Below are 16,090 nucleotides of genomic sequence, written 5' to 3' on the forward strand. Positions count from 1 at the left end.
GATTCCAGCCGCTCCGCCTCCCCCGACCAAGAGTCTCTCTGTGGTCCCGCCGAGCCCCCCCCCTCTGCTCAGCTCCCCCTCGCACTCCCCGCAGCGGCCGCGCAGCTTACCGCCCTACAACCACCACGCGCCGGCGGCCGACGACTCCGATAAAGGTATCCGACCCCTGACCTCTGCCCTCCTCTGACGACCCACTAAGCAAACCACTAACCCTAACCCTGGAACCCTGGAACCCTACCCCTGATCCTCAGTCATGCTGGTGAACGACGAGCTGCTCCACAAGCTGACCAACGGGAAGGCCAACCTGAACAAGCCCCTGGTCATCCCCCGATCGGCCGACACCTCCGTCCCGCTGGACTACACCTCCCCCCCGGACGAAGTGGGCGAGTGGCTGCGAGGGAAGGGCTTCAGCGAGCCGTGGGTTTCATCCCGGATCAGACGGTTTGTTCGCGGCGCCGCCGCCGCCGCTCCGGCTGAGTTTTTCCTCTCTCCCGCTCCTCAGGACGGTGTCGTGCTTGGGCGTGCTGACGGGCGCGCAGCTCTTCTCCCTCAACAAGGACGAGCTCCGGGCCGTGATCCCGGAGGAGGGGGCCCGGGTGTACAGCCAGCTCACGGTGCAGAAGGCGCTGCTGGAGGTGAGGACTGCAGCCGACCCACACCTTCTAAACCCTCCCCGAGGCCGTCGCTCACCGCAACTCTTCCTGCAGGACGCCAGGAGGGCCACGGAGCTGGAGGCCGTCATGGAGAAACAGAAGATGAAGGTCGACTCCGAGCTGCAGAGCGGCACCTTGTGATCTGCGGCATCCCGGCGGACTCCTCGGTGGGAAGAAGTGTGTGATTCCACACAAAGTCAAGGTCGCGATTACTGCCAACCAAAGAAAACTAGAAATTCGAAGCTTCTGCTGCATTAAGTGTTTGTGCACATTAAATATTTCATCACTCGAGCTCTGTAATCCTAATGCATGATCATTTAAATGTAAATAGCTTTTCTCATACTTGTATTTATCCATGCAACACTTTTTTTTTCAGTGAATAACTGGAGAAAAAAAAAAAGCCAGCAGACAATAAAAATTGAAATGATGGGATTTTTTATTTTATTTTAATCGAGACTTCAAACGGAAGATCTTAAGCAGAACATAAACAGATGAGACTTCACACAGTAGGTAAAGCAGTGCATCCATTAAAATCCGTTTTACTGTAACTCTGTCCACATACGGGCAAAAAAATTTTAATTTATAACACAATTTAGACAACATATCTAGTTTCACAAGTGAATTCGCAACGCGTCATCTCCTCGTTCTATCGGCTTCACGTGCCAAAACTAGTTCTTTATAAAGGTAGAGACAGGAAAAACATAAAATAAAACCGAACATGAGTTAATGTCTACTGGCCCAACAGACTCCCATCAAGACAGGAAGCATCAAATCCGATTCGTCAGATGTTGGATGCTAACAGCGACTGTAGAAACTGGTTTTTGGACTGGACTGGTGAAGAGACATCATGTCTGAGACAATTTCGTGGACAGAGATTCAAGAACTGCACTTTATTTTCATTAAACAGTCGAAAGAATTCTTTGCAAGGATCAGAAAGAAAGAAAAACTACTGGATAGGACAGACCAGACCATGACAATCAGTAGGCCCAAGACGTATTTACAGATTCTTTATCAAAAGACCATCGGTGGATAATAAAAAGAAAATGGATGAGTTACGCTTCATGCTCCAGTCCGGCTCGCTGTGGAGGAGAGACGAGACCGAAGGCGGACTGGGTGGGTTTACAGGACACTCCACTACTCATCAATAACAAACCTGCCAATGATCCAACAGCAACGTCATGTATGTGGATACAGGAAGAGTGACTCCGTGCTATACTCCAGTAATGTGTATGCTCTGGGTCGGCGGCAGCGAAGCAAAGAAAAGAGGCAGGCGGGGGGCAGGGGGTCAAGAGGAGGGCGGAGGGGAACACGAGGCTTCTTAGAAATGGACAGACGGAGGGGAGAGGAGGGGAGGGGACACGGGAGGCTGTGTGTAGTGGTGTGTGGAGTTTGGTCTTCAGAGGTCCCCCATGTCCCTGTCGTCTCCCCGCCGGGAGTCTGACCGGCCGTTCATGCCGTCCCTCCGGTCCCGCTCCCGGGAGCGGTCTCTGGACAAGCGCTCTCGGTCCCTGGAGGACCTGCAGGACAAAACCAGGCCGCAGATCCTGAGTAACTCTCAGACGACTACAGTGCAACATGCAAACCAGTTTTTCACACATTTTCCCTTGAGAAGTTGTGTAAACTGGGTGTAAAATCCTTCAGACAACACAAACAGCACGACAATAGCCAGTAGACGTCCTCCACCTATTTACCACCAATAAAAGGAGGTGGATGTGGGACATACCGGTCATGCTAAGAATAGAAAGGACAGGTGGAGGAACAGGCAGATCTACTGGTGTGTCATTTCTCTCATGTCGATCACAACACTCATCGACCTCAGACTGACCAGGAATGTGCCTGTTCCATTAATAAAGGAATGAGGACTGTCTGTGTTCCCGGTTAGTGTGTGTGTGTGTGTGTGTGTGTGAACCGTGAATCTGCAGTGTTTACTTGTGTCTGGAGCTCTGCTCGTGGCTGTGGCGGTGTCCTCGGCTGCGTGAGCGGGATCGGCTGCGGTGCCGCCGCCTCCTCTCTCTGGAGCGCGAGCGGGAGCGGCGCCTGTCCCGTGATGTGGAGCGCGAGCGCCGCCTCCTGCGGTCACGAGACCGGGACCTGAAGGCACAACAGATTATCTTTACATTTGGAAAACCTCTCAAGCGACAGGTGCGGACCAAAAGCTCAGAGTCAAAAGTCGTCCCTTCACCTTCTATGCTCTCTGCTCCGTGATCTGGTCCTGTGGAATTAGCAGATGGTAAATGTCAGGTGGCAGAAAAATAAAACTTGATAAATTTAAACGTCAGTAGATATTTATTAGTGTTTGTTCTCACCTCTTCCTCATCCTCTCCTCCTTCTCTCGTTCTTCTCGTCTCTTTAAGCGCTCCTGGTTCCTCTTCTCCTGCTTGTCCACCACAGTTTTCTGAGCAAAATGAAAAGATAAAAAAAACTCAAACCACTAAACCTGAACCATCAGCGTGATTCTCCGTCGCTCCGGTCGTCTGCTCTCAGTTTCCAGAGCACTGGCAGATACCTTCAGCTGGTCCAGTTTCTCTCGGATCTGGATGAAGCCCAGGTGCAGTTTGCCACCGAAATGATCAGCCAGACGGCGGTCGTTGTCATGGAGACCCAGGTAAGCTGAGCATACCTCGCACACCCGCAGCTTCTGCTGCTGGAAGCTGGAGGCCGGCATGGAGTTTCTGTATTCTTCCTGAAATTAAAATGTAAAAAAACAAGCAGTGAGGAAGAAGAATTCTGAGGAAGAGAAGCATCCAGGGAAGCGCTCCCTCCTCACCTCGGCATCCTTCTTCCTGGTGCGAACCTTCTCCACTTCCTGCAGGACCTTCTGGGCCTCGTCTACGTTGCCTTCGGCTCCGAGCTGCTCGGCCTTCGCCAGCAGCTTTCCGATCTCCTCGTTCAGCTCGTGGACCTTCTCCGCCTGCAACCCGGAATTCACATCAGGACGTATCCGAACCCACAAAAACACACCGACAGAGGAAACTGGACGCTTGTGATAGATAGGAAAAAAAAAAAAAAAAAAACAACATCCTGATGAGGCTTTCCTTCGCCACTGACCTTCGCTGCCACCTCAGCGCTGATCTCTTCCTGGGTCTCAGCCAGGCGCTTCTTGGCGAGTTCTGTCCGCCGGTCGCAGTCAGCAATGAAAGACTCCAGGTGATCCACCGCCTTTAGAGAACAACACGTCAAATAAAATAAAAGATCGAATCAAGGCATTTTCTTTCATCACAACTGGAACTTTGTATTTAATTTACACAACAGGAAGTTTTACGTTTCCAGTGGAAACCGTTGTCGTGTAAACAGTATCCTACTCCCACTTTACGTAACAGATAATTAAACATCCTGCTGTCGTGTTACATGACGACAATATCTATGTGATATATTGATGTTTGTCAGAGATTATATGAGCATCTGCTCCACACAGCAGCTGACAATGTTACGAGGCTGTAAATCGTGAATAAACAAACTGACCAATGGCTTTGATGAGACCAACTATTTACAGACAGAGGAAAAAAAAAAAAAAAAGAATGATTGATTTCAGGGGTCAATAGGAGTGCTTCTGACAAATATTCATTCTGGAAACTGACTCTTGTGATGATCCAGGATACAGAGAAATAATAACGTGACTTACATCAAGCTCAAAGAAAAGATCTCGCTCCTTGGAGGCAATTTCGTAATCCGCCCTCAGCGCCAGGTCATGGATCTTTGTGCACTCGCCCAGGTCCATACGCTACAGACAAAGACACAGGCAGGCTAGAATCAACATCACAGAACTAAAACCACAGTATCAGGGCTGGTAATCGATCGCACAGTTTGATTTTGTGTCATCATGTCAACGTGCTGAGACTCGCTCACCGTTCCAGACAGGATGTCATGTGGACAGCAGTTGAGGAGGTGACTTTTGCAGACTCGCTCGTCGGTGAACTTGACCCTCTGCCGTGTCTCATCACCTGAAAGAGCCAAAAAACAACATTTGAGAGAAATCTCACATACTTGACAGCAATGGCGACGTATCCAGAGCTTCAAGATAAATCACTGCAACAGCACTAAATGCATTAGACAAACATGTGTGACCAAATTAGCATTCAAAGATTCTGTGCTCAGCTAATTGAATGAAAACCAATTCGTATAAAACTACTGACTGCAAAACAATTTCATTTGTGTGAGATTATTTTAAAAAATTCAATATATGTAGCTCAATGGGAGTGTAATGACAAATGAAAGCTACATCAGTAATAAAGAGAAATAGGTAGCCTTAACTGTATGTGGTATTAAGAGTTATTCTTACCTGGATAACAATGTAAAAAAGCCTCAATTCAGTTTACTGTATTGTGAGGCTCTGTGTCTCAAGGCTGTATATCTGAAGCATCAAATAACTAGGCCAAGAGGGGAGTAACACAACATTGTAATTACAAAATGTTTACTTAAAACTGGTACCATGACTTCTGAACATATTAAACTGACTGTGTCAAAATGTATAATGTGAACAAGACAAATAAAAAAAACTGTAAACATTTCACACATATGTTCCAGCCAAGCCGTTTACAAGTGTAAGACATTTGAAGAAAATTCAAACAAAAATGCAAAAACTAATCCAAGGAAGAAAGTGTTGTTTATACACACTGCGATCTGCACCACATACTGTACCCTTCTGCATCTTCAAGACCTCAGCTGCAGAATATTATACCCGCTGTAGAAAAGTATAAATGGGAACAGTTTTCTTGCCCATACCTGTAGTAAGAAGTTGGGAGTCATACACAAGTCAGATTGTAAATGATGTGTGTAAAGAGTTTGGGTGGACTTATATATATATATTAAAAAAAAAAAGAAAGAAAAAAAAAACTGAGCTCATCTTGTTTGGACTCATCGCGACCAGATGTCTTAGCTCAAAATGCTATTCCAAATTATAATTCTAGTGATGATTTACTCATTTGTGTGATCAAAAAAAAAAAAAAAAAAAAAGAGGCTACAATAACTTTGTGGAGGCAAACAAATTGTTTGGATATTCATCATAACAGCTTTAAAAATTATGTGTGACTCACGGCTCGATGAACATGAGGCTTTTCTGCAACTCCTTTGCAGATTGATGTAGGCTGGCAAAGATACACTGAACCTTAATGAATAAAATAAAGGGGCCACAATTGTTCAGTTTGTATGCAACAAATGTATGGGAAGAATTTGATATAAATCTCATCACACATACACCCACAAACTCACAACACAAACTCATTCCTACAGGACAGATCAAATCATTGACTCAGTATTGGATGATCCACAGAGCTGAATTTTTACTCAAAATAAGACTCCAATTTAGAAACGCTCTGCTCAGCACATTTAAACTGACAATTTCATACCTTCATGTTTGTATCCAAATGGCTTGACTGTTAAAACTAACAGGGAAAATAATGCATGTTAAATCAACAATATCACCGAGTACTTTTTAGTTCAAAGAAAGTAAGATAAATGTGTTATCTATGATGTTTTACATCAATATTATTGTCACTTCACTCCTATCTTTGACGCTCTGAGAAAAAGCATTGTGCTTAAAGCACTCAATTGATAGGTGGATAGCCACTGACTTATCCAGGTTTAAATTTCAGATAAGTCACTGTTTCACCTTAACTTCAGAAATTCATATCAGCAAAGATTACACCTATTGTAACCCTCTGCATGGAGAGGACAGGACTGTCTCTACCAATAAAATGACAGGGGCCATTTCACTGCAAGTGCTTCTACTTATAGTGCACCCAATTCGTTTTTATATTCCGATGATTCATGATGAAGAGTCTTACCACACATCAAATAAAGCTGTTAGACAGAACATGAAATGCTACAAAGTGATTCCAGTGTTTTATTATGGACTAAATGTTCAAAATACAGTGAAATTGGACTAAGGATTCTCATGTATTGAATCACATCGCACTGAAATGAAATGTGTGGAGGCGCATGTCGTTATTGACGATATCCAGCAATATAAAAATGTATATAAACTCTGATTCTATCTATCCTATGAGGCCAAATAAGAGGAAATTATGTTAAACTACAGGCGCTGGAGCGTTACTATGCGCACATTTCAAGCAGCTGTCAACATTGCCGCGTTATTAACAATGGCCGCGGCTATCTGTGTCAGAGAAATTTACGCCATCGTTGAGTCTTTACAGATGTATTAAATTATTTGCCAATTTAACTCAGGAGCGCTACCTTGACTGAATAATTTATTTTTCTAAAGCTGAATAATATATATAAAAAAACTTTAGTCAGTAATGTGTTAGCACGGCCTAAATCCACAATGTCGCTAGCTTTAGCTAACTTAGCCATTAGCAAAAAAATCACGGTAAAATTTACAAAGGGCCATCTAAAAACGAATTTCGGGAATAAACAGCCACAGTGGATACAAACATAAGTTGGTTGAAGAATGTCTAAGTCTATCGCTGGTACATCCATTCATGCAGTTCTGTCCATCACACGACAACACAAGCCAGCCTCAGCCTCCATCTTGGCTAGCCAGCTAGCTCAGCTAGCATGCTACAGCGACTCACCATCCCTCGCTGTTCCCATCAGCTGGTCGAGCAAAGCTCTCATTTGAGCCTGGGCAGACATTACTGTGGCTCCTCCGTCAACAGCGCTATAGAGAATCAAGCAACTGAAAACAGTTCCTCTGTTAATGTGTTTTGCGTTTAGAGTGATTATTCATCCGAGCATCGCCTCCCGTTGCTTTTCTCTACTTCGTGAACTCGACTGTTTCCGTTTCGGTTCCGGATATGACGTCAGTGACGCCTTGATCGAGGACGCTCCAGTTGGACTTGGCTGCGTATGAGGGGCGGGACATGTGTGAATCTAACCAATCACCTTAGCCAAATGTGGAACAATCAGCCAATAAGGACGCTTTAATTACTAAGTGCCTTCATGAATCCCTGAATCTTGACTTGCAGGACTAAGCTTATCCTGTCATACTCGACTGCAGCCATACAAGAAAGCAAGTAGATGCAGAAAATTCACAGAATGGTCGTCAGAAGATATGGTTAGAGACCAAGATATAAATTAAGGCCATTCAATTAAAAAAAGTATTTGATCATTTCCATTTTCAACTCTAAAAGTTATTTATTCAAAAGCATTAAATGAACTAAACATTACACATGCATATCTCACTGGAGCAGCAGTCTACTGAATACAAAAATCCAACCAGGCAAATTCTTATTTAACATACTAACCTACGTATTTAAATTACTTGCACTGATTTTATGTATCTGCGCATGTTTTTAAGCAGGAAATAAAGCTGTCGATAAGTTCTGGATAAGGAGAATTTGATTGATTACCCAGAATTCAGGCTTTTTTAGAGCCGTTCTGACTATTTAAAGGCGTCTTCTCAGACGCCCTGGCCGTATTTCTGTCCCTGCCTGCGGAGAAGCAAGAGCCTGACAGACACACTCCGGGTCAAACCATAAATACCGGGCGGAGGGGGGGGTTTGTTTGTCGGAGATTAGCCGAGTGACAGAGCCAGGCCCGAAGTCTCTTCTCAGCCACAATAACCTCTACGAACGGCAGTGCAAAGCTAAAGTAAGAAGGAGACTCACCTCCGACCTTATAACCTTATCAGAAAGTAACTCTTTTCTAGTGGTATCCCCCTCTCAGAGACCGGTCTCCGCGCGTTTGTAAGTTCATGTTAGCAAAGTGACCAAACTAGCTGTTGAACTTTTCCTGTTTGGTAACAGTTTATATCCGAGGAAACGTTTTTTGTCCGTCGAGGAAGGAACCTTTCACATCATAGTTTTGGCATATCTATTGGTTTTATGTGTATATTCGTTCGTTTTCGGCCCATTTGAGAGCGTTTGCAGTGCTCGCTGAGCCTGAGGCGGTGCTGCTAATGACTGGGTGTGCTGCTGTCCTCAACTCCTCTGTTTACTGCAGGTTTGTTGTTTTTGTGCTGAGAACCCTCTGGAGTCAATGTTGGCACATCTGAATGGATCCGGATCCACAAAGGTGGTGGCTGCAGAAATGTCTGGACTGGTGCACACTGCTGCCTCCACTATTTTTTTTATATCAATGAAAGTCTGCTAACTTGGACACCTGCAGGTGTATAAATCACTGCAGCTCATCGTAAACTGGGTGTTATCGTTAATGTTTTGATGTGTAAAGTGTTGTAATCTCTTGTCTCCTAACAGATCTGTTGGTCAGTGATGCACTGAGACCACGATGGAGAGCAGGGAGAACGCCACAGAGGGTGATCCCCTGAAGAGGGGAGAAGACGGGGCAGAGACGGGACCAGCCCCGCCAGGGACCGAGCTGAAGAAGAAGGGCTGTAAGGAGATCCTGGGCCTCTCCAAACTGACCCACTGGCGGACTGCAGTCTTCTTCCTGTCCCTGTTCCTCTGCCTCACCATCGTGTTTGCCTTCTCCTTCATCATCCCCTGTCCCGTGAGGCCGCAGTATTTCGTGACCTGGAACAGGAGCTTTTCTGAAGCAGGTGATGATGCTGATGTGACCTTTTCTTTTTATTTATTTTGGGTAGTGACCTAAATATGAAACCGTAATGTTCTCTCCTTCATCGCAGCGAGCTATGACTTCTTAGCTATCGAGCACGCCAGCGACGACAAGGTGATGGACGTCCTGTTTGTGCTCAAAGGCAGTGAAGGCACCCAGAACAAATCATGTGCCGTTGCAGGTTGGATCTGACTTTCCTTTGGAATTTCCCCCTGCAGAAACAGGAGTCGGACTGCTCACCCTGTGGTTGTTCAGTGGTGAACTCGGTGTGTGTTTGCAGGCCTGCCCTCGCCGTGTGTGTTCCTGTCGGCAGTGGACGGGACGGACGGGGAGACGCTGTGGGACAGTCCGCTGGCTGCTGACCTCCACTGGGCCCAGTGTGGCCTGGAGAGAGACTCGGGGAGGAGCTGGGACTGCCTGCTGTCCCACTCCGATCAGCTCACTGCCGTAGACAAACGCAAAGGTGAGAGACTCTCTGCGTCTTCCTGACATATGAAACATGGTATTAAATGCAAACGCTCTCTCATGTCTAAGTAGTTTCTCTCTAAACATTTCGAAGTTAAGGTGCTTAGTCAAGTGGTGTTCAGAATGTGGGATTTTAAGCAGATATATACCCAGTGAGGGCAGGATGCACCCAGTAATCACAACCACACACACTCACAGTCACACTGAGGATGACCCATATGTAAGGTCAGTTCACCTCAAATGTATGTTTCTGGACCATGGGAGAAAACCCATATACAAACAGTGAGAACATGCAAACTCCACACAGAAACGTCTTGGTGGTATTTTAACCCATGATCTTCTCACTATGAGGAAAGCGCGATAGCCACTGCTCCACTGTGCAGCGACATGAGTAGTACCCATAAAAAAACAAACAAACCTGTAATCTTGTCGTCGGTTAACTTCAGGTGTGGTTTTTCTGAACTGGTTCCTGGCTGCACATTCTTGTGTCATGAGACAGTGTTCAGCCTGGGCTCGGGATTCTTCCTGTTCTTGTAGTTTGTTTTTATTCAGTGTAGCTGTTAGTGAGTATATGTAAGCTCAGTTCAGTTTTGTACTTTTATTTTACTGCTGCATCCCCAAGTTAAATTCATCATAGCAGTTCTAGATGCTGCAGAGAAAGTACAGAAAAGAGGCGTGCAAACACTTAAAAGGAATGAATGTGTTCATGTTCAGGGGCTGTAATTTGGCAGCAGCCTCATCCGGCTGACCTGCACAGCTCTGGGCCCGTTCTCAGCCTGCCAGATCTGGACGGGGATAAGGTTGGAGACGTGGGCCTGGTGGCGTCTGACCGCACGCAGGTAGAGACGGGTCATCTACTCGTAACGGTTTAATTCAGTGACATTATACACTCTTTTTTTATTATTATTGTCCGGTACATGTGAATGTGACCATGGTTTCAGTTCAGTCTGTGTTAATGTGACCTGCAGACTCGGATGGTGCTGCTCTCGGGGAAAACAGGCGCTCAGATTGGCTCCACAGTCGTTCTCGGTTTTACAGAGACGGTCCATCACCTCCTCCATCGCACCGCAGAGGGTTCTCACTATGTTCTGCTACAGAACGGTTCGTAGCTGCCGAGCGTTCGTACACAGTGCTCTCTGATGAATGGATCTGAACGACACTTGATGGTGATTGTGTGTGTTTCCGCCTGCAGACGCCGGCCTGTACGGTCTGGCTCTGTGGAGGATCGCCGCTCAGGCCAAAGCGGGCCTGGAGGCCGGCCTGAAGAAGGACAAACACCTGGAGAAAAGCGCCAGCGCCGCCACGGGCCTGGTGCCCATCTTTGAGTAAGAAGCCGTGAGCGCCGGCCTCCCGGTGATCCCACGCCACCGGGACTCAAGCCCGAACGCTGTATGTTGAAGGTCAGACGCGATGCGTGAGGTGGTCCGGACGGAGGAGGCGGACGAGACGTCCGGCCTGCTGGTGGTGACCGGCAGGGAGGTGGCGCTGGTGGAGGGCAAGAAGCTGCAGCTGCAGTGGAGGTTCAACAGCAGCTCCATCCTCAGGTCACGCCTCACTGATGCGAACTGTTCATGTTTTTTCAGAAATAGTGTGATTCTGTTGGGAGATTACAGAATAAATCAGTAAATACTAACAATAATAAAGCTTTTAGAGTGAAATCCTTGTTTTGCTTTGTGTTCCTCTTGCAGTCAGCCCTCCTGTGGCCACTTCAACAAAGACGAGTTGCTGGACATCATGGTTGAGGAGGACATCGGCAACAGCAGCAAGAGGGTACGCTGGACGTGAAACCAACCAACCAACGAATGCGAGACGCCACGTTTTAACTCCTGCTCCCGGTCGTGTCGCGCAGGTGGCCATCCTGGACGGGAAGTCTGGCGAGGTGCTGTGGGAGGTCAACCTTTTGGCCAGTCCCAACTGTCCGAGGCCAGCCTCCATACACACCACCAACCTGGTGTCCATCTTCATGTTTTGGGGCCTGAAGGCGTCGGACTCCAACGCCTCTGTGAGTTCTTCACGATAAAGACGAATGAGAGTGGAAAGAAAAAAACCCAACCATCCAATAAATCAGAAGCTTAATTAGAAAATGGTGGACAGGAATTCACCTCCAGGTGTTTTCTCTCAGGTCCCGCTGGCCGATGAGCGGCGCTCCTACATGCTGCATCCGCTCTACTCTAAAGTTCTGCTGGAGTACGACAACGTGATGGATCACATCATCACATTCAAAGGTGCCTTTTCTTCATTAATCTGAATAAACACGGGAGGAAACGCGAGGATCAGCTGTTTCATCTTTTCCGTTCCAGCCACGCTGATGGAGCGCGGGCGCCACGCGGCCTACATCCTGCTCACCGGCCCCCCGTCGGAGGGCGCCGAAGGCACGGTGGTCCTCAGCAAGCGGAAGCTGAAGCAGGACGTCCCGGTCAGCAGGGTGCTCCGCATCGGCGCCGGCGGCGGATCGGAGAGCAACGAGGACATCAAAGAGGCCTTCAACCGACTCCGCTTCAGCGACTGATGAAACGGTCGACTCCACCTCCAAAAACCAAAGTATCGACACTAGTGAGGACTGCGCCGCTCACCGCCAAGGAAATGCCTGTTCTGGGGGCTTCCGGGTGGAATCGTGAACCTGGGCATTACCCGTCTGCTGACCTGACTGGATGTATATTAGCAAACCTTTAATCTATTTAGTGTCCAAAAAGCTGCTGTTAGCCGACAATCACCGCACACACAGCTGTTCTTCCTGCTGATAAATGCATTTATGCACCTCTTGCCTTTCAAATGGCTGGATTTTCCTCAGATCACAGATCGTTCTCTGGATGTGAGCTTTAAAGACGGCATATAAACAGATGATATGGAGTATTTTTTAATAATGGTGACTGATGGGGCTGTTTCCGTGAATTTGCTCAAACTGTACTGTAAAACAGATAAAACCGAAAGCCCCGAACACCTTAAAGTATTCAACATGTATATTTTAATGCAGCCTTTTATCTTATGGTACTCTTGACGGCCAAAACCTACACTGCAACTTCGATCCCAGATGCTGTAAATTGTTATTCTCTGATGCTCTTTGAGTGACTGCTGTGAGTTACAAGCGCCTTCTGAAACTTTATTTTTCTCTGAAAGCTTTACACCTGAGAAAGAAATGGAATTTAGAGTGTTTTGGTGTTTTTTATCCCTGTAATGTTGTGATATTGAACCTGTGGAACGGGCCTTCACTCAAGCTGATTTTTCTTTGACCTGTGATAAAATGTTTGAAATGGAGTTCTATTAAAGATTTAAGGTTTTGAGAAGGTGTTTTGATTTTTTTTTTTTTTTGTATTTTGTGTGCTTGCCGATGGAATCACTCAGTAAATTTCCCTGATTGTCTCTAATCAATTACAAGTCAAAATAGCTGTAGAAGACACATCTAGAAGCTGATCAAAGTTTTACTTTTGTTCAAGTTCATTTGAACGTCAACCAAATATTTCGACAATCGAAATATAAATGAGCTTTTTCTCTGTGACAAAAAAAATCTTTACAATCATAAAATAATTTTAATGATTACATATTGATGGAAACGCATTTTATTTTTTGAGGGAAAATGTTCATATTAAGTGAGCTGGACCGGTAAAATAGGAGCAGAACAACCGTTTAATAAAAGAAAGTGCAAATAAAAAGTCATTAAAGTCACAGAAAGTTGGGAGCCGGAGGTTAACTTTCGCCTCGCTGGAATGCGCCGCGCTGCCCTCTGCTGGCCGCAGGAGGACACTGCAGCCATGCGCGTGTGGAGCCGGTCACGTATCCCGGACTGTATATTTCACTGTACCGTTTACTGTCCCGCCTGCGCGTGATTTATTTCACCGTGACGCGCGGCCGCTCCCGCCCTGCTCCTCGGTGTACTCCAGGAATGGAAATTTGCTCCTGACTGAGTTAGGAAAAAAAATAAAAACCTGAAACTGAAGAGGCGCGAAAACGGCACGAAGACGGGCTGGATGGAGGATTTGTTCGCTTTTTGTATATCACGAATATAGAAAAGGAGGATATAAGGAGAAGAAAAGCAACAGATCTCTTGTAGGATTTTCAATCCAAACACGTGCTCCTGTCACTTCCTCTCGAGGCGCTGAGTCCTGATCCAGATGTGCTTCGTCCTCACTGCACCTCTGGTCCGGATGACGAAGCATTTCCACCTGCTTCATCCCCACAGACACTCCAGGCCCTCCGCCAGAGTTACTCTTTAACAGGAGCCACAGTAATCATTAACAAAACACCAAGAAGTTGAAATACTTCCGCTTACAGATAGAAAAGAAAAAAAAAATAATCAACCTTCCTGTTAAAAAAAAACACAATTAATTGAAACATTTGACTCAAGCTGCTGCTGATGTGGAGTCAGTTTAATTCCATCCTCAGGAGAAGCGCTCCTGACTCGGTGATGTGAGGCTCGTGTCTCCGGTTTCAATGTGACCCGCGGCCGCCATACCGCGCTCATAGCGCCGCACGCCGCGATACCTCCGCCCGCGCGCGCGCGCGCGCGCACGCACGCGCCTGATCAGAGCGACGACACACTTTCGCCGTCCGGTATAAAGTCACTGCGAGCACGAGCCGGAAAACTGCCACAAAGGTAACGTTCACCTGCTCGGATCTGACATCTCAGCCGCCGGCGCGTGGATTTTAATTTTTAATTGTGTGTGAAAAGATCCGCATCAGGAAATAAGCCGCTATTTTAATTCGCTTGTGGATTTTTTTTTGTTTTTTGCTTAATTTTTTCCAAAATCAACTTCCAGGAAGCTTATAATCGAGGAGGATATGATCAATAACATTGGAGATATGGAATAACAAGAGGATCAGGAAAATAAAAGGAGACGAATTGCGCTGTAAATAGAGAAAATCTGCGTAATGGTCCGGAAGATATCTGTCAATATCGTTTAATGCGCATTAGTCCTGATCGATTTCCGCATTTTTGGGGGCAAATTTCTACATTTTTCAAGAGCAAATGGTAGAAACGGGCTGCTGCTTTACTTGATAATTAACAAAAATTTTCGGAGGCGCCGCATGCAGCACCCCTGAACCCCCCCAAACCCCCCAGACAGCCCCCGCTGAGCCGAGTCCGCAACCCAGACTTCACCCGAGCGGGATCACTTCCTCTCACATGTGTCTGCTTCAGACACAGATCTGTTACAAATCAATAACTGCTTTATTGATCTCTCTCGGTCGCCACTGATCGGTGTTCTCCTTGCAGAGGTGAAAATGGCTGAAGACATCCAGAGCAAACTGGAGCAGTACCGCACAGCTCCGTTTGACGCCAGATTCCCGAACCAGAACCAGACCAGGAACTGCTGGTCCAACTACCTGGGTAAGACCTGCGCGTCAAGGTCAGAGCAGGTGTCTGCTGCCGATAAAGACTGAAGGAGAAAAGACGCACAGTGACTAAAATAACATCTGATTGTGTCTTGAAGTGGCTGTTCGTTTACGGCTTACTTTAAATATTGACCTTTAACCCCTCCGCTTCAGATAAAGGAGTCACTGCGTGTGTTTCCATGTTTAGCCTTCATCTGTGGCTCAGACACATCTGGCTCTGGCTTGATCCAGGTGCGAGGGTCTGGATTTAACAATGATCGCATGTTTCCGATCACACGAGCAGACACGACCGGGTTTCAACACTGTGACGGCGAAGAGCGGGATCAGCCCGCTAACCTGCATACCCAGAGTTCATATCGGAGCACCGACCCTCATTGTTTTCCTATTAATAGATTATCACCGCTGCCAAAAGGCCCTGGATGCTAAAGGCGTAGACACCACCCCGTGTGACTGGTACAAGAGGGTCTACAAGTCACTCTGCCCCCTGTCCTGGGTAAATATCCTCTTTTTTTTTCTTTTTTTTTTTTTGTCCATACAGAGAATCTCTTCTGTTAGCAGCTCCAGTTTGTTCAGCAGGGGTCAAACAACTTTATCAATGCAGACGGTGAAAACATGTTTTCTTCGCCTATTTGTTTCAGTCATTGCCTTTAATGGTCGCATTAAAGCCTGAAAATGAGATTTCCTTTGAAATCTTTGCGTCTAGGTGCAGAAATGGGACGACCAACGAGAGGAGGGGACCTTCCCTGGAAAAATCTGAGGCCCGCCGCCTTCAGAGATGTAATCTTTTCAGCTGGATGTTTGTGCGTGTGCGCTGAGTGTGAGAGTCTGTCGGGCGGTTTTCTGCTCCGGCCCCCCGGAGCTCGTCCAAACTGAACGGTCATTCCTTACAAACACCGGTGAAACCCGGCAGATTCGACATTAAAATATCTCAGGATATATTTATGGAGCTCACGTGTCTCCTGTGTGTTTCTTTAACTACCAGAGAATAATCGGGAAGGATCGGGACATTTGAATCCTCGACACTGAGAAACAACCCAAACAACGCAATTCACATTTTTTTCCATCGAGACGGGTGCTTTTAAATTTATTCATTCAAATAAACCTACAACAAATATACATGTTTAATCCAGATTAAAAAAATAATTCAATAAAGAAATATTTAAAACACTAAA

At 46.4% G+C, this 16,090-nt stretch overlaps 4 protein-coding genes across 9 annotated transcripts in view; 3 read left to right on the top strand and 1 right to left on the bottom strand.

Moving 5' to 3' along the window:
* The window catches only part of eps8l1b (EPS8 signaling adaptor L1b), a 7,031-nt gene extending 5,966 nt beyond the window's left edge, over nt 1–1,065 (top strand). For both annotated transcript variants that reach the window (XM_030098305.1, XM_030098307.1), the window contains exons 16-19: nt 2–155; nt 252–417; nt 503–635; nt 708–1,065. In XM_030098305.1, the coding sequence (XP_029954165.1) occupies nt 2–155; nt 252–417; nt 503–635; nt 708–794 (540 nt within the window). In that variant the 3' untranslated portion in view covers nt 795–1,065. The remainder of the gene's footprint in view (nt 1; nt 156–251; nt 418–502; nt 636–707) is intronic.
* Nucleotides 1–16,078, top strand: part of cox6b1 (cytochrome c oxidase subunit 6B1) — a 26,123-nt gene extending 10,045 nt beyond the window's left edge. The window contains exons 2-5 of one of the 2 annotated variants that reach the window (XM_030098364.1): nt 1,591–1,602; nt 14,805–14,913; nt 15,311–15,411; nt 15,622–16,078. In XM_030098364.1, coding sequence (XP_029954224.1) covers nt 14,808–14,913; nt 15,311–15,411; nt 15,622–15,675 — 261 coding nt within the window. In that variant the 5' untranslated portion in view covers nt 1,591–1,602; nt 14,805–14,807 and the 3' untranslated portion in view covers nt 15,676–16,078. Of the gene's footprint in view, nt 1–1,590; nt 1,603–14,053; nt 14,182–14,799; nt 14,914–15,310; nt 15,412–15,621 lie in introns of those variants that run through there. The other variant, XM_030098363.1, reaches the window with a different exon arrangement.
* Nucleotides 1,068–7,391, bottom strand: luc7l (LUC7-like (S. cerevisiae)). Of its 3 annotated transcripts, XM_030098335.1 has the most exons (11): nt 7,184–7,385; nt 5,687–5,757; nt 4,500–5,375; nt 4,276–4,374; nt 3,702–3,812; nt 3,421–3,564; nt 3,160–3,336; nt 2,960–3,048; nt 2,836–2,865; nt 2,583–2,744; nt 1,068–2,170 (listed from the first exon to the last, which is right to left on the bottom strand). In XM_030098335.1, the coding sequence occupies exons 4-11, from the start codon at nt 4,369–4,371 to the stop codon at nt 2,050–2,052; spliced, it is 930 nt and encodes a 309-aa protein (XP_029954195.1). In that variant the 5' UTR covers nt 4,372–4,374; nt 4,500–5,375; nt 5,687–5,757; nt 7,184–7,385; the 3' UTR covers nt 1,068–2,049. The 3 variants fall into 3 exon arrangements, with proteins under 3 accessions (XP_029954195.1, XP_029954194.1, XP_029954196.1); XM_030098334.1 differs by lacking the exon at nt 5,687–5,757 and having other exon boundaries at nt 4,500–4,594; nt 7,184–7,391; XM_030098336.1 differs by lacking the exon at nt 7,184–7,385 and having other exon boundaries at nt 4,500–4,594; nt 5,687–5,708.
* fam234a (family with sequence similarity 234 member A) lies at nt 8,065–12,876 on the top strand. Of its 2 annotated transcripts, none has more exons than XM_030098316.1 (12): nt 8,065–8,201; nt 8,807–9,108; nt 9,196–9,306; nt 9,406–9,588; nt 10,305–10,429; nt 10,559–10,691; nt 10,783–10,915; nt 10,991–11,134; nt 11,279–11,360; nt 11,440–11,592; nt 11,713–11,815; nt 11,891–12,876. In XM_030098316.1, the coding sequence occupies exons 2-12, from the start codon at nt 8,838–8,840 to the stop codon at nt 12,097–12,099; spliced, it is 1,647 nt and encodes a 548-aa protein (XP_029954176.1). In that variant the 5' UTR covers nt 8,065–8,201; nt 8,807–8,837; the 3' UTR covers nt 12,100–12,876. The 2 variants fall into 2 exon arrangements, with proteins under 2 accessions (XP_029954176.1, XP_029954177.1); XM_030098317.1 differs by lacking the exon at nt 8,065–8,201 and adding an exon at nt 8,535–8,552.
* Nucleotides 16,079–16,090: the final 12 nt, after the last annotated feature.

This window comes from Salarias fasciatus, chromosome 8 (assembly GCF_902148845.1).
Source record: "Salarias fasciatus chromosome 8, fSalaFa1.1, whole genome shotgun sequence".
Taxonomy (NCBI): Eukaryota; Metazoa; Chordata; class Actinopteri; order Blenniiformes; family Blenniidae; genus Salarias; species Salarias fasciatus.

Bases quoted from the DNA above. Each gene is read 5' to 3' on its own strand.
- fam234a (XM_030098316.1), top strand. From the start codon at position 8,838: ATGGAGAGCAGGGAGAACGCCACAGAGGGTGATCCCCTGAAGAGGGGA. The intron at 10,916-10,990 runs GTAAGAAGCCGT...TGTATGTTGAAG, and splicing joins GGCCTGGTGCCCATCTTTGA to GTCAGACGCGATGCGTGAGG. The intron at 11,593-11,712 runs GTGAGTTCTTCA...GTTTTCTCTCAG, and splicing joins CGTCGGACTCCAACGCCTCT to GTCCCGCTGGCCGATGAGCG.
- luc7l (XM_030098334.1), bottom strand. From the start codon at position 7,244: ATGTCTGCCCAGGCTCAAATGAGAGCTTTGCTCGACCAGCTGATGGGA. The intron at 3,337-3,420 runs GTGAGGAGGGAG...TTTTAATTTCAG, and splicing joins CCAGGAAGAAGGATGCCGAG to GAAGAATACAGAAACTCCAT. The intron at 2,171-2,582 runs GTAAACACTGCA...TTTGTCCTGCAG, and splicing joins GAGCAGAGCTCCAGACACAA to GTCCTCCAGGGACCGAGAGC.